The 14,095-nt window shown below is 48.1% G+C and overlaps 1 protein-coding gene across 1 annotated transcript in view; it reads right to left on the minus strand.

The window, feature by feature from the left end:
- The window catches only part of LOC141051425 (uncharacterized), a 95,270-nt gene extending 81,755 nt beyond the window's left edge, over positions 1-13,515 (minus strand). The window contains exons 1-3 of the mRNA XM_073548360.1: positions 13,500-13,515; positions 342-489; positions 77-244 (exon numbers count right to left, since the gene is read on the minus strand). Of these exons, the coding sequence (XP_073404461.1) occupies positions 77-244; positions 342-419 (246 nt within the window). The 5' untranslated portion in view covers positions 420-489; positions 13,500-13,515. The remainder of the gene's footprint in view (positions 1-76; positions 245-341; positions 490-13,499) is intronic.
- Positions 13,516-14,095: the final 580 nt, after the last annotated feature.

A 14,095-nucleotide genomic window follows, 5' to 3' on the forward strand; every position in this document is an offset into this window, starting at 1 on the left:
ACACAATGATTCGCCATTAGCAGACCCCTCCCCCAGCATTATTATATAATGTTCCAGCATTCCCAGCAGCGCTCACCTCTCTGCTCAGCAGCTCAGTGATCCTGTGGGTCAGTTCTAGGATCTTCTGCTCATGTATCAGTGAATGAGGTGGAGGCTCAGTGAGGTCACTCGGGGTCCTGCTCCATCCTCCTGACACACGGGGGGTCACACACTCCCCAGACGACGTCTTCACTACTGTGTGATCCTGTGTATGAGGAGACGCCGATCACTACATCTATTCTAAGGATCCTTCACCTTTCCCTGCTTTATTCCTAGAGATCAAAGTGATGTGAAGCTCTCACCTCTCCAGTGATCCAGTAGATCATCTCCAGGGTGAGGTTTAATATCTGAGCAGCCATGTGGCTTCTGTCCTGCTCCATCTTTAGGGGGTCATTGATGGAAAGGCTCTTGTATAAAGAAAACTTTAGCTGCTCTTCACCCTAAAGGGAACTTGAAAAGAAGAGGATTGAGAATTAATGGAAGAATATCTTTTGGGGTCCTTAGACCTGTCCTCTCCATTTCACACAGTTGACCATTCCCTCCTGTCACAGACGTTCATCCATGGATACCACAGAGTTGGTCGCCTCCTGGATCTCCTCATGCTTTATCAACTGAACATTTTGTGTCTCCAGTTTAGAAACGACCTCTTGTCTTGCCCTCACTTTGTGTCCTTTAATGCTCTTATCTGGGACCCAAACTATTCTTTTACCAGGGACAACTCATGTATTTAACCTCTTCATGCACTGTGACGTATATTTAAAGGGAATCTGTCACTCCATTTTAGCGCTATCAGCTGCCAGCACCGCCATCAGGTGCTTATCTATAGCATTCTGTAATGCAGTAGATAAGCCCCCCCATGTAACCTGAATAATAAGAAAAACAAGTTGGATTACACTCACCGGGGGCGGTGGGTATCGCGGTCCGGCGCCTCCCATCTTCATATGATGCCATCCTTCTTCTTACTTCTGCCGCGGCTCCGGCGCAGGCGTACTTTCTCTGCCCCGTTGAGGGCAGAGTAAAGTACTGCAGTGCGCAGGCGCCGAGAAAGGTCAGAGAGGTCCGACGCCTGTGTACTGCAGTACTTTACTCTGCCCTCAACAGAGAAAGTACGCCTGCGCCGGAGCCGCGGCAAAAGTAAGAAGGAGGACGGCATCGTATGAAGATGGGAGGCGCCGGACCGGACCGCGCCCCCCGGTGAGTATAATCTAACTTGTTTTTCTTTTTCAGGTTACATCGGGGGCTTATCTACAGCATTACAGAATGCTCTAGATAAGCCCCTGATGGCGGTGCCGGCAGCTGATAGGGCTAAAATGAGGTGACAGACTCCCTTTAATCAGCCATCATGTACCTTTAACAGCCACGGGTGGAGCGGGGCTTTGTCCACGGCTGTTAACCAATTAAATCCCACTGTCAATCACTGACAATGAGCATTAACACGCGCCAGTTGGAAGCGCTTCATTCGTTCCGCCCAGCAGATTGTGATTTCTGCTATACATAGTGCTAATGCCTCCCTGTCTGTAGCACAAGTTATCATACGATCACAGCTTCAAGTCCCCTAAGAGAACTATTGAAGACAGTAAAAAGTTTGAAAAAAGTTTTTAAAGATATGAAAAAAAATAAAAAAAACTAAACTACAAAAGTTCAAATCACCCCCTTTATCCTTAACCAAGAAAACCATGGTCTTCTGGGCCAAAAGGGAGCCATCAGAATAATTCTTACCCTGGATTCCCTGATCTTCCTTATAACTAATGGGATTAGGGCTACTGGTGGAAAGGCGTACGCCAGGTCGCAATCCCACGAGGTCAGGAAGGTATCTACCACTTGGGGACTCTCCCTGGGATTCAGAGAACAGAATCTGATCACTTTTCTGTTCAGTCTGTTGGCAAATACATCTATGTCCGGGAGGCCCCACATCTGTTCTATTTGGCTGAAGACGGACTGATTTAGCTCCCACTCCCCTTGTTTTTGGGTGACTGCAGCTTAGGAAGTCCACCTTGATGTTTTCTTTTTCATTTATATGACGAGCAGTCAAAGAAAATAGATGACCCTCCGTTAGTTGAAATAAAAGATCTGTCACCTCTATCAAGGGTCTGGATCGGGTTCCCACCTGGTGATTTATATATGGAACTGACACCTGATTGTCCATAAAGATTCCGACCTGGTGACCATGTAGGGATACAAGGAGTTTCAGAGTTTCCTTACTGCAAGGTCTACTGCTAGCAATTCTTTTAAGCTTGATGAAACTACTCTCTGACTCACTGTCCAGATCCCCTGGACCATTATCTCCTCTAGATGAGCTCCCCAATCCCCTGGACCATTATCTCCTCTAGATGAGCTCCCCATCCAGTCGGGTTTGCATCTGTGGTGACTGCACACATTACTCGGTTCACCAGTGAACTCCCCGGGACAGATTCTTTACACTTAGCCACCAATGGAGGGACTGCATTGTTCTTAGAGATATTGTTAGATTCTCCTTCCCTTTGCCCTTTTAACGAGATCTCGTCTTCTAGGACATCACACTGCAAGACCCTGAAATGGAACTGGGCCCACAGGGCTATCGGAATGCACAAGGTTAAAGAAACCAGGAGGGACATTGTTCTCCGGAGGGACATAGTGTGGATCTCCAAAGCTTGCGATACCCAATTCTGAATTTTTTCTATTTTGTCCACTGGGAGGTGACACTGCTGAACCTCTAGGTCCAAAAAGAGCCTTAAATATTCTTGTACTTTTCGGGCTCAAAAAAAACATGTAGAAATGATAAGGTCTCTTTAGTAAATCAAACCCCAAAACCAAAATTAACCTCTAAAAAGTCGTTTTTTATTAATTCATTTAAAAGACCAAAAATTTGCTTAAAAGGGCGCAGCAAAACGTGCGGTACAGGGATAGTATAGTATGATGACTAGATCTAGGGCTAATCTCTCTCTCTCAGCCCTAGCACTACGCCTGTCAGCGGAGGTAGGCACCCTGGTTGTAGATGTGATGGCGCCCCCCCCCCCCCCCGTTCAATGTCGGCGTCTCTGGTACCCCTAGTTCACCTGAAACATACCACTAAATATACACAAAACACACATGCAAACAAAATAGTACCCAAAATAACTAAGTCAATATCTCGTAGTAAATACTAATTTCAGGGAAATAACAAGCCAGGATGTGGAATCCCATCATATAGACAAAACGGAAAAACTCAGAACGGACCCAAGCAAAATAGTCACAGTATTAATAGCTAGGTCCTAATAAGCTGCGATCTGGTCAGAAAAATCAATACTGAATCTATTGCACGATGCCCATTATAATAATAATATGCTTCGGGAACAGGAGGGAGCTAAATGGAGATAAGTACCATAATCATGTAAATAATGTCTTACCTTGTGACACAGCCGGAAGTTTGCATACACTGCAGTTCTTGCGATGAGCTGAGCTGACTGCGAGAACTGCAGTGCACGTGACCACCGGGGACCGCGTTGTGACGGGAGTATTCTCCAGAGCAAGGAGGGACAACAGGCCTGGGAACGATCCAACAGATTTATTGACCAGAACACAGGAACAACACGAAGGTAATTTGCAGAGTCCCAAAATAAGTCCACAGGAAACTGATTCGGGGGCACCTCCCGACAATCCTTGTGCCAGATCACAAAACCATAGTCCTTTTAGAGTCCCAGAAATCCGCCACGATCACACTAAGGCCGAGGCTTCCTCAGACAGCCTCGCCCTCCTCTTTCAGCATCCAACTCACATCTGATGGGTCACACACAAGTCCATTGTCTTGGGCTCCTGGGATCAGCCCAAGTGTAGGGGAGTAGAAGTTCCCACCTCCTAGTCAATGGTTTGGTCCATCGCATGGCTCCGAGGTGTCTACGAGGATGTGTATTATGAGTCCTCCCCCTGCTGAGGAGAACAATGGTGATTCCCCTAGCTGTGTTGACCCAAGCCTGAATTCAATTATGGTCTAGATACACAAGTCTTGTGGAAAGGAGACAGGTTACTTACATAATTACATTATAGTCCCAGAGACACAGGCAATGGGGAAAGGAAACATATTGTTACAGGTATACACAAGACATTGCAAAGTATTGGGGAAAAATACATATCATGACAATCCCTTCCCCTCCTAATTTGTGTACGTACTAGGGACCTCTACAGGTCACTGGTTAAGTACACACAGGCATGGCTGACTAGACTCAGGGCTCCTCCTGCCTGGACAGTCCATCTGCATTTTGGTGTTGGCTGCCTCTTCTATACTGTATGGTAAAGTTATAGGGCTGCAGAGCCAGGCTCCATCGTAGTAAGCGTCCATTGTCACCAGAGACTCTGTTCAGCCAGGTGAGGGGATTGTGATCAGTAACCACAGTGAATTCTCGTCCATACAGATACGGCCTTAGTTTCCTAAGGGCCCACACTACAGCCAGACATTCTTTTTCAACAGTTGCATAGGCCACTTCTCAGTCCAGCAGTTTCCTGCTAAGGTAGGCAATGGGGTGTTCGTCCCCAGCTGCATTCACCTGGCTGAGGACAGCCCCCAGTCCATAAGCAGAGGCGTCCGTCTGCACAATGAATCTCCTCTTGTAATCTGGAGCAGCCAGAACAGGGTCGCAGACCAGGGCGTCCTTCAGCCGGTTAAAAGCCTCATCACAGGCTGGAGTCCAGATCACCAGCCGGGGCATCGTTTTCTTGGTCAGGTCTGTAAGAGGCTTGGCCACAGTGCTGAAATGAGAAACAAATTTTCGGTAATAACTGGCAGTGCCCAAAAAAGCCATAACTTGTTTCTTAGTTTGGGGTACAGGCCAGTCTCTAATAGCCTGGATTTTGGCAGGTTCAGGATGGAGCTTCCCTCCTCCTACTCTATGCCCTAGGCACTGGACTTCACCCATCCCCAATTGGCATTTATCTGGTCGAATGGTTAGGCCTGCTGCAAGAAGCAGGTCAAGAATAACGGCTACTTGGTTCAGATGTTCCTCCCACGTCTGGCTGAAATGGCGATATCATCCAAGTAGGCACAAGCAAAGTCACCACATCCCCGGAGGATCTGGTCCACCATTCTCTGGAAGGTGGCCGGGGCATTCTTCATTCCAAAGGGCATATTTAGGAATTCATACAGACCAAAGGGGGTTATAAAAGCGGACCGTTCTCTCCCTTCCTCCGTGAGAGGGATTTGCCAGTATCCCTTACTGAGATCCAAGGTAGTGACATATCGGGATCCAGCCAGTCGGTCTAGAAGTTCGTCAATACGAGGCATTGGGTAAGGATCACTGACGGTATGGTCGTTTAGTCGTCGATAGTCCACACAAAATCGAGTACTCCCATCCTTTTTGGATACTAACACCACAGGAGAGGCCCAAGGGCTATGGGAGGCCTGGATTACCCCAAGCTGTAACATCTCCTCCAGTTCGTGCTGCATGGTGTTTCGAACTGATTCAGGTACCCGGTAAGGAGCCTGTTGTATGGGACGGATGCCCTGAGTGTCCACATGATGTTGGGTGACGGTGGTTCGACCTGGTTGGGATGAGAAAGCAGCACGTCTCTGTTGAAGCACTCCCAGAATCTGTTTTTTCTGTAAGGAATCCAGGTGATCTCCCAGAGGAACCTGTTCCACAGTGGATGGGGCTCTCGCTGCTTCCACGAGATCAGGTAGGGAGTCCTCATCCTCTTGACCGTCCTCTGAAGCTAGCCGACAGCTTGCTATCATTGGAAGGTTCCGGTCATGGTACTCCTTAATCATATTCACATGGACAGTCTTTTGTCTTAGCCCCTGATCATCTAAAGCAAGAAGGTAATTGGTGTCATTCAGTTTTCTGAGAACCCGGAAGGGACCCTCCCATGCTGTCTGCAGTTTATTCTGCCGATGGGGAACAATCATTAAGACCTGTTGTCCTTCTACAAACTCCCGGTAGCGTGCTTTACGGTCATACCATGTCTTCTGTCTGGTTTGAACCATCCGCACATGACTCTGGGCAAAACTAGCAAGTTGGGCCAGGGTTTCTCGCAGCTTTAGGACATAAGGGACAACAGGGGCCCCTGTATCTTCAACTTGCCCCTCCCAGTATTCCTTGAGCAGGGTTAAGGGTCCTCGGACCTTTCTTCCATAGAGTAGTTCAAAGGGGGAGAACCCAGTGGACTCCTGGGGAACTTCCCGATAGGCAAACAAGAGATGGGGTAGGTACTTCTCCCAGTTTGAATCTCTGTCAGTGAAGGCCCTCAGCATATTCTTCAGAGTGCCATTGAATCGTTCACAAAGTCCATTTGTTTGGGGATGATACGGGGTCGTGCGGATCGCTCGTACTTCACAGGTGCGCCACAGACACTGGACCAGCTCCGACATGAACTGGGAGCCTTGGTCCGACAAGATCTCACTGGGAAATCCTACTCTGGTGAAAATGGTAACCAGGGCCTCGGCCACCTTGGCTGCAGAAATACTTGACAAGGCCACCGCTTCTGGATATCGGGTGGCATAGTCCACAACAGTGAGAATGTACTGCTTTCCAGATTTACTTGGTTTAGCCAGAGGTCCAATGATATCAACAGCTACTCTTTGAAAGGGTTCTTCTATTATAGGGAGCGGTTGCAGGGGTGCCTTTGGGTGATCTCCGGGTCGCCCTCTGCGCTGACATATGTCGCAAGTTTGGCAGAAATGCGCCACTGCTTGGGAAATCCCAGGCCAATAGAAAGATTGAGTCAATCGTCTCTCGGTGCGGGTTTTGCCTTGATGGCCAGCAGTAGGAATATCATGAGCAAGGTGTAATAGGGGAATTCTGTATTTCTGAGGAACAATCAGCTGTTTGCTATAAGTCCAGGGCTTATCTAGGGAGTCAGCATTGGTAACCCGATACAGAAGTCCATTTTCTCTGATAATTCTTTCTCCATTCTCCCCTAGCTGCCCTATTTCAGCTCGAGCTCTAAAACTAGCTAGGGTGGGGTCAGTCTCCACTTCTTGTCTAAACTGAACTTTATCCCAGGTAACATTCATATTATCCCCACAAGAAGAATCACTCACCGGCTGTGACGGCGGTTCTGGTGGCCTCATTTCCATGGATGGGTTGTACACGTCCACATTTGCTGCTCTCTTGGCTTGACTTCGGGTTACCGCACCGACAAAGTGGCAATGAAGATTCCCCACATCATTTCCTAGAAGAACGTCTGCAGGGAGGCCGCTCATCACACCGACCACGCATTGTTTGGCCCCAAAGCCATAATCCAGGGTCACACTCGCTCTTGGAATATATCTCTGGGTACCTCCAGCCAATTCAATGGCAATTCCTGGTCCCTTTTGAATTGCTTCTGGTTGAATTACTCGGGGATCGGCTATGGTGAGAAAAGCCCCAGTGTCACGGAAGCCAACAACTTTTTGACCATCCAGCACGACCTCCTGTAGATGTTTGTGCTGAAGATCAGAAGAACAGGTGGCTGGGGCTCGCACCCCATAGACTCCTGGTAGGGAAGCCAGGATATCAGAGTCACTTGGCAAGTCATCAGGCACTGAATCCATCTCTTCTCCAGGTGAGGGGGTCTGTAGATAATGAACAGGCAAAGGCGGTCTGTAGGTGTTCTGCCTCCGTACACCTGGACATTGGAATTGCATATGCCCGGGCTGCCCACATCCATAGCATCTGCGCTCCGGGATTCTTCCTCCACGTCGTAGTCCCGAAGGTGGAGCAGGAGTAATGCGAGGCACAGTCACATGAAGGTCACCATGAGTTGATGGTCTAGTGGGATGGTGAATATTGGAGGCAGAAGGACCAGGGGCCGCCAGCGTTGGGGGGCTGGTAGTGTTTTTCTCCCTGAGTAGTAATTTTTTCCACTGAGGCTTGATGGTGAGAGCCTCATCAGCTAGAGCTGCAGCTTCCTCCACTGTTGCTGGTCTCCTTTCACGCACCCATTCCCGTATCTCAGCGGGGCACTTAAAATAAAACTGCTCTTTTAGGATGACCTGCAGGAACGTCTCCCAGGTTATGGCCTCCTCTGCCTCCAGCCAGCGATTACATATATGTTTGAGTTTGTAAGCATACATCTTGAAGGACACTTCCTCATCACAGGCTAAAGTACGGAACTGAGTCCTGTAAGTGTCTGGGGTCACAGCATAATGTTCTAGAATAGTCTGTTTAATCTCCGCATACTCACAGTTCCACCGAGGGTCCATAGCTCTATAGGCTGCGGCAGCTCCACCCTCTAAGAGCCCCACAAGATGTCGGACGCGCTCCCTTTCCGGGACTTCCATTAATCGACACTGATGCTCAAAGTCCAGGAAGAAGCCCTCAATGTCACCGGAAGCCTCATTAAACGGCTTGAAGTCTTTGCGGGACACTCTGGGGAGTTCCCTCATGGGGGATGCTGTGGGTACAGTCTGTCTGGAGCTTCTCGCTGCCTCCAAAGCGATCTCCCTCTCCAGCATTGCCCTCTCCTCCATCCTGCGCTGCCTCTCCTTGGCTGTGCGCATGACCTCCCTCTTATCTTCTATGGTAGCCTCTTCTCCCAGCAAGGCCATCTCCTCCTCGTACCACACAACCCACTGACTTTTTTGGGTATTCACCTCCGGCTGCCGTCTTTCCTCTCTTTGCTGTGAGGATCCTTCCTCAGCATCATCTTGCAGGCGAACTGCTTCCAAAGCCTCAATCAGCTGCTCCTTGGAGAGTCCCTTGTAGCTGACTCCCAGTTCACGGGCCTTTGTTTGTAGGTTCACCGCAGTCCAGTTCTTGTACTCTGCGGTGCTGGTTCCCGATGTTGATGGGCCGTTCTCCTCCATTCCTTCTGCTCCGATCCCACCGCTGCCAACCAGTTTGTGACGGGAGTATTCTCCAGAGCAAGGAGGGACAACAGGCCTGGGAACGATCCAACAGATTTATTGACCAGAACACAGGAACAACACGAAGGTAATTTGCAAAGTCCCAAAATAAGTCCACAGGAAACTGATTCGGGGGCACCTCCCGACAATCCTTGTGCCAGATCACAAAACCATAGTCCTTTTAGAGTCCCAGAAATCCGCCACGATCACACTAAGGCCGAGGCTTCCTCAGACAGCCTCGCCCTCCTCTTTCAGCATCCAACTCACATCTGATGGGTCACACATAAGTCCATTGTCTTGGGCTCCTGGGATCAGCCCAAGTGTAGGGGAGTAGAAGTTCCCACCTCCTAGTCAATGGTTTGGTCCATCGCATGGCTCCGAGGTGTCTACGAGGATGTGTATTGTGAGTCCTCCCCCTGCTGAGGAGAACAATGGTGATTCCCCTAGCTGTGTTGACCCAAGCCTGAATTCAATTATGGTCTAGATACACAAGTCTTGTGGAAAGGAGACAGGTTACTTACATAATTACATTATAGTCCCAGAGACACAGGCAATGGGGAAAGGAAACATATTGTTACAGGTATACACAAGACATTGCAAAGTATTGGGGAAAAATACATATCATGACACGCGTTATCTCCAGTCATCAGCTTAAAGCTCCGCTGTGTATGGATGTCAGGCCGAGTGGTGGCATAATGCCACCATTCAGCCTGACATCCAGATGTAACAGAGCTGGACTCATCGTGGGACATTATGGATTATCTTCTCTTCGGACAGGTATGGTATATTGTTGCTTTTTTATTTAATTTCTCTTACAGGAGAACGAGGGCATCGGTGGATTAAGCGTTCAGTAAGTATGGTTTACTTAAGATTACTAAAGCGGTCTGTGTCATTATTTCTAATAAAGGACTTTATTCTGGCTGTGTCTTTATTTACAATATAACTATAGGATTAGTAATGGAAAGATGTCTTACAGACGCTTCTCCATTACTAACCTGTGGGCTTGATGTCACCGAACAATACAAAGGTGACATCAACCACACAAATATTACCGCACTTGCCACCGCTATAGGGCAAGTGGGAAGTGCAGGGAAAAGTGCCACAATTGGCGTGGCTGCGGGTTGGTGAGGGCCAAAATCCATGGGCCTCACCAGCCTGAGAATACCAGGCTGCAGCTGTCTGCTTTGTCCTTGGCTACTTAACAAAATTAGGAGGACCCCACGCTATTTTTTTCTTTTTTTTGGGAGGGGATTCCTTCCACTATTTTTGCTAACCATCCAAGGTAAGCATACTTCTGAGGCCCGGTATTATCAGGTTGGTAAGGTTCATGGTTATTGGATCTTTACAAGCCTGAAATACCAGTCCCAGCTGTCTGCTTTACTCTGGCTGGTTAACAAATATGGGGGGTCCCCATGGTATTTTATTTTTTAATTATTAACTTATTAAAAAGGAGGGGACCTGTCTCTGTGCTTTCCTCCACTTCCTGTGTCGTGTATGTCCGGCTGTGTGAAAAGATTCACCATTATGTAAATTAGTACACAGTGTAGTAAGCTGTGTTCCTGCACTTAATACGCATGTGACTAGTGAATGGGTAATTTATGCAGCGGAGGAGCTTCTGCACTACATAAATAGACATGCTGCAGTCTGGAAAGACGAGCCTCATGTCTGTCTCCGCAGGTGCCGATGCACGCATAGTGGGGATTTCTTGATATCCCATCCACTCTGCTGTAGCATCTGGACGCTGCAGGTTGGACATTGCGGATGTATGGAGCATCCAACCTGCATCGTTTACTGACCGTGGGAACATACCCCAATATATCTGCAAACAGGAAATTGTTTTTTTTTCTTTCCCAGAAGCCAACTTTCAATTAGCTTTATTTCTTTTTAAATCAAATACTTTTTATTAAGGCATATATACAAAATGTAGTACAGTCTGACAACTCCAGACATATACCAAAATAACAAAGCAGATTATACATTTTCTTTTAACATAAACTAGCCCCTTTACCCAATAACCATCCCCACCTCCCCCCCAACCCCATATCCTTCATTATCAAGCTAATACATTGCCTCTTGATAAATTTAAACACAGTTTTACATAGGCTCAGCCGCACCAGTACGATTCCTACTGATGCAATTAACTGACTCCTAACCTACTCTGCAACAGCTCAACAGACGCCACACTCGGACAATCCAGCCATCCACCCCACACATTTTCAATTTTTGTATGTTGACCTCTCTTCATATTCCTTTCTATTAGAACAAATAAAGTTTGTGAATAAAATAAACTCTTTCCTCGTTGGTGGTTTTTCATCTAACCAATGCATCGCAATAAGCTTCCTAGCGGCATAAAGCAATCTTGCAATAGCCAATAGACTAAATATAGCTGTGACACCCTTCTAGCCTCACTTGGAGAAACCTTTGGAATATATTGTAATATGGACTCCCACTGAGACTCCGACAAAGGACCCAGGTCCGCCATCCATTTTCCCCTCACCGTTAACGGAAGTTTCAATAAAAAAGTGTCCAACCGGCCCCTATACATCAAGGTAATGAACCCCCTCGTATCTCTCCGAGGTCCTATGAGATTCAGCAAAACTACACGTGACACCTCGTTCTGCTTATTTAGGGCATGTCTCAGCTGTAGATACTGGAAAAACATCTTCTGGCTCAAAGGATACTCATTCCTGAGCGTTTCAGACATCTTAAGAAGACCACCATCAAGCAACTGAGACATGAACCAAATGCCAATACGCCTCCACTGACCAAACCCCGCAATCTAATGAGCTCCGTCATTCTAGGGTCAAACCAAATTGATGCATATCGAGTAAATTCTGTCACCCCCCCCCCTCCACTGTTTTAATTTTCTGCCAAATTTTCCCCATCATAACTATGGTTGGAAATTTTTCTGGGTTCAGTCTAAATCTACCCGCTTCCAGACTAGCTAACAATGGACCCTTCCCCACTATAAATTCAGTGACTTCCAGCTGTGTTTTGGCTAGATTCTCCCCAGCCCACCATGTGTTGACATTGAGACGCTATCTATAATAATAAATGCGCTAAGCAGCTTCCGGGTTGTAACAACTTCCGTCCAGTTGTAACCGGTGACGTCACCGCACACCTCTTGCCATGTTAACCCTCAACACACCACTCCTCAACACACACTCCTCTCACCATCTCCACTCACGTCCCCCCCCCCTCTTTCACTCCACATACGACCCTTTCTCTCACTCCGTCTCTCATACTCACGCCGTCATCGCCGCTGCTCCACGATCCCCGACAACTTCTTCCGCCGGCGCCATCCTGGATCCAGACGTTGTCCACGCCGGCGACATGTTCTTGCGGCGACGCCATCTTGAGTATCGTGAAATCCCGCGATACTCAAGATGGCGTCGCCGCAAGAACATGTTGCCGGCGTGGACGACGTCGGGATCCAAAATGGCGTCGGCGAAATCTCGGCAGATTTCGCCGACGCCATTTTGGATCCCGACATTGTCCTCGCGAGATTTCGCCGACACCATTTTGGATCCCGACATCGTCCACGCCGGCGACATGTTCTTGCAGCGACGCCATCTTGAGTATCGCGGGATTTCACGATACTCAAGATGGCATCGCCGGCGTGGACAACGTCTGGATCCAGGATGGCGCCGGCAGAAGATGATGTCGGGGATCGTGGAGCAGCGGAGATGACGGCGTGAGTATGAGAGACGGAGTGAGAGAAAGGGTCGTATGTGGAGTGAAAGAGGGGGGGCCGTGAGTGGAGATGGTGAAAGGTGAGAGGAGTGTGTGTTCAGGAGGTGTGTGTGTTGAGGGTTAACATGGCAAGAGGTGTGTCACTATCCTCCCGATGCGATAGCATGGGCCTTAACCTAGTATAGTATATCCATGGGTTAGGGACCGCCAAACCACCCTCATCCTTAGATCTCTGCAGATGTTCTAATTTGATGCGCGCCCGTCCACCCTTCCAAATGAAATCCCTAAACAGAGTATTAACTCTATAAAATTTTCTTTGGGCCTACCACACTGGAGCATTATGCAGTATATATAGAGGAGTTGAGGCATAAATATCATTTTGATCAGATTGACTCTACCTGCCACCGACAAAAATAGTTTCTTCCTGGCCCCGATCTTCTGTTGAAATTTTCCAAGCAAAGGAGTCAGGTTGAGCCGCACATAGTCCTCTATATTAGCCGAAACTACAATACCCAAATATTTGAACTCAGAACCCACCCGTAGGGTAATCGCCGGATTCACTATCAGAGGAGCCGCCACATCCAAGGGTAGCAACACAGACTTATCCTAGTTAATAGATAGTCCCGAGAGAGCCCCAAATTTAGTAATACTATGCATAGCCACCCTCAAAGACTCTGCGCATCCTCCAGAAAAAACAATACATCATCCGCATACAGGGCTATCTTCTCTTCATGCCTTCCATATCTATATCCCTTTATACCCCTATCCCCTCGTATCACCGCCGCCAGAGGCTCTATAGCAGTGGTTCCCAACCTTTTTTGCACCAGGGACCGGCTTCAAGCAAGACCATTCTTCCATGGGCCGGCAGGGTGGGGATGGAGGTGTGACAGAGGCGGGAATTTGGTCATAAGGGGGCGGGGCTATAGACACGGTTGTAGTTTAGCAGTGCATACTTATCATTTAATTATAACATTTATAATGTGACTCAACTCACCATAGGTTTTGAATGAGTGGGAGCACCTGGCTTGTTTCTCTGTTTCAGTGGGAGCACTGGGCTACTTCTGCGGATGACTGTCACTGCTAATGATGATTGGATGATTGGCCTCCCACTTTACAGAAAAAATAGATAATATCCGTCAGGAAATCTGCTCCCAACCACCAAGTGCTGTGACTCCCATCCCTTCCTGCATCTCCCCTGGCTCAGTTTCCACATTTGATCCCATCACAGAAGAAGAAGTCTCCAGACTCCTCTCTTCTTCTCGTCCGACTACATCCACTACCGACCCCATTCCCTCATATCTCCTCCAGTCTCTCTCTCCAGTCGTCACAACCCACCTAACTACAATCTTTAATCTCTCCCTCTCCTCGGGCATTTTCCCATCCTCCTTCAAACACTCCATCGTTACTCCATTACTAAAGAAACCCGCTCTCGACCCATCCTGCACAAACTACAGACCAGTCTCCAATCTCCCCTTCATCTCTAAACTTTTGGAGCACTTAGTTTACTCCCACCTTACCCGTTACCTCTCCACTCACTCCCTTTTAGACCCTTCACAGTCCGGCTTCCGCCCCCTACATTCGACTGAAACT

Source organism: Dendrobates tinctorius, unplaced genomic scaffold (assembly GCF_039654945.1).
Source record: "Dendrobates tinctorius isolate UK_male_01 unplaced genomic scaffold, ASM3965494v1 ptg000157l, whole genome shotgun sequence".
NCBI lineage: Eukaryota > Metazoa > Chordata > Amphibia > Anura > Dendrobatidae > Dendrobates > Dendrobates tinctorius.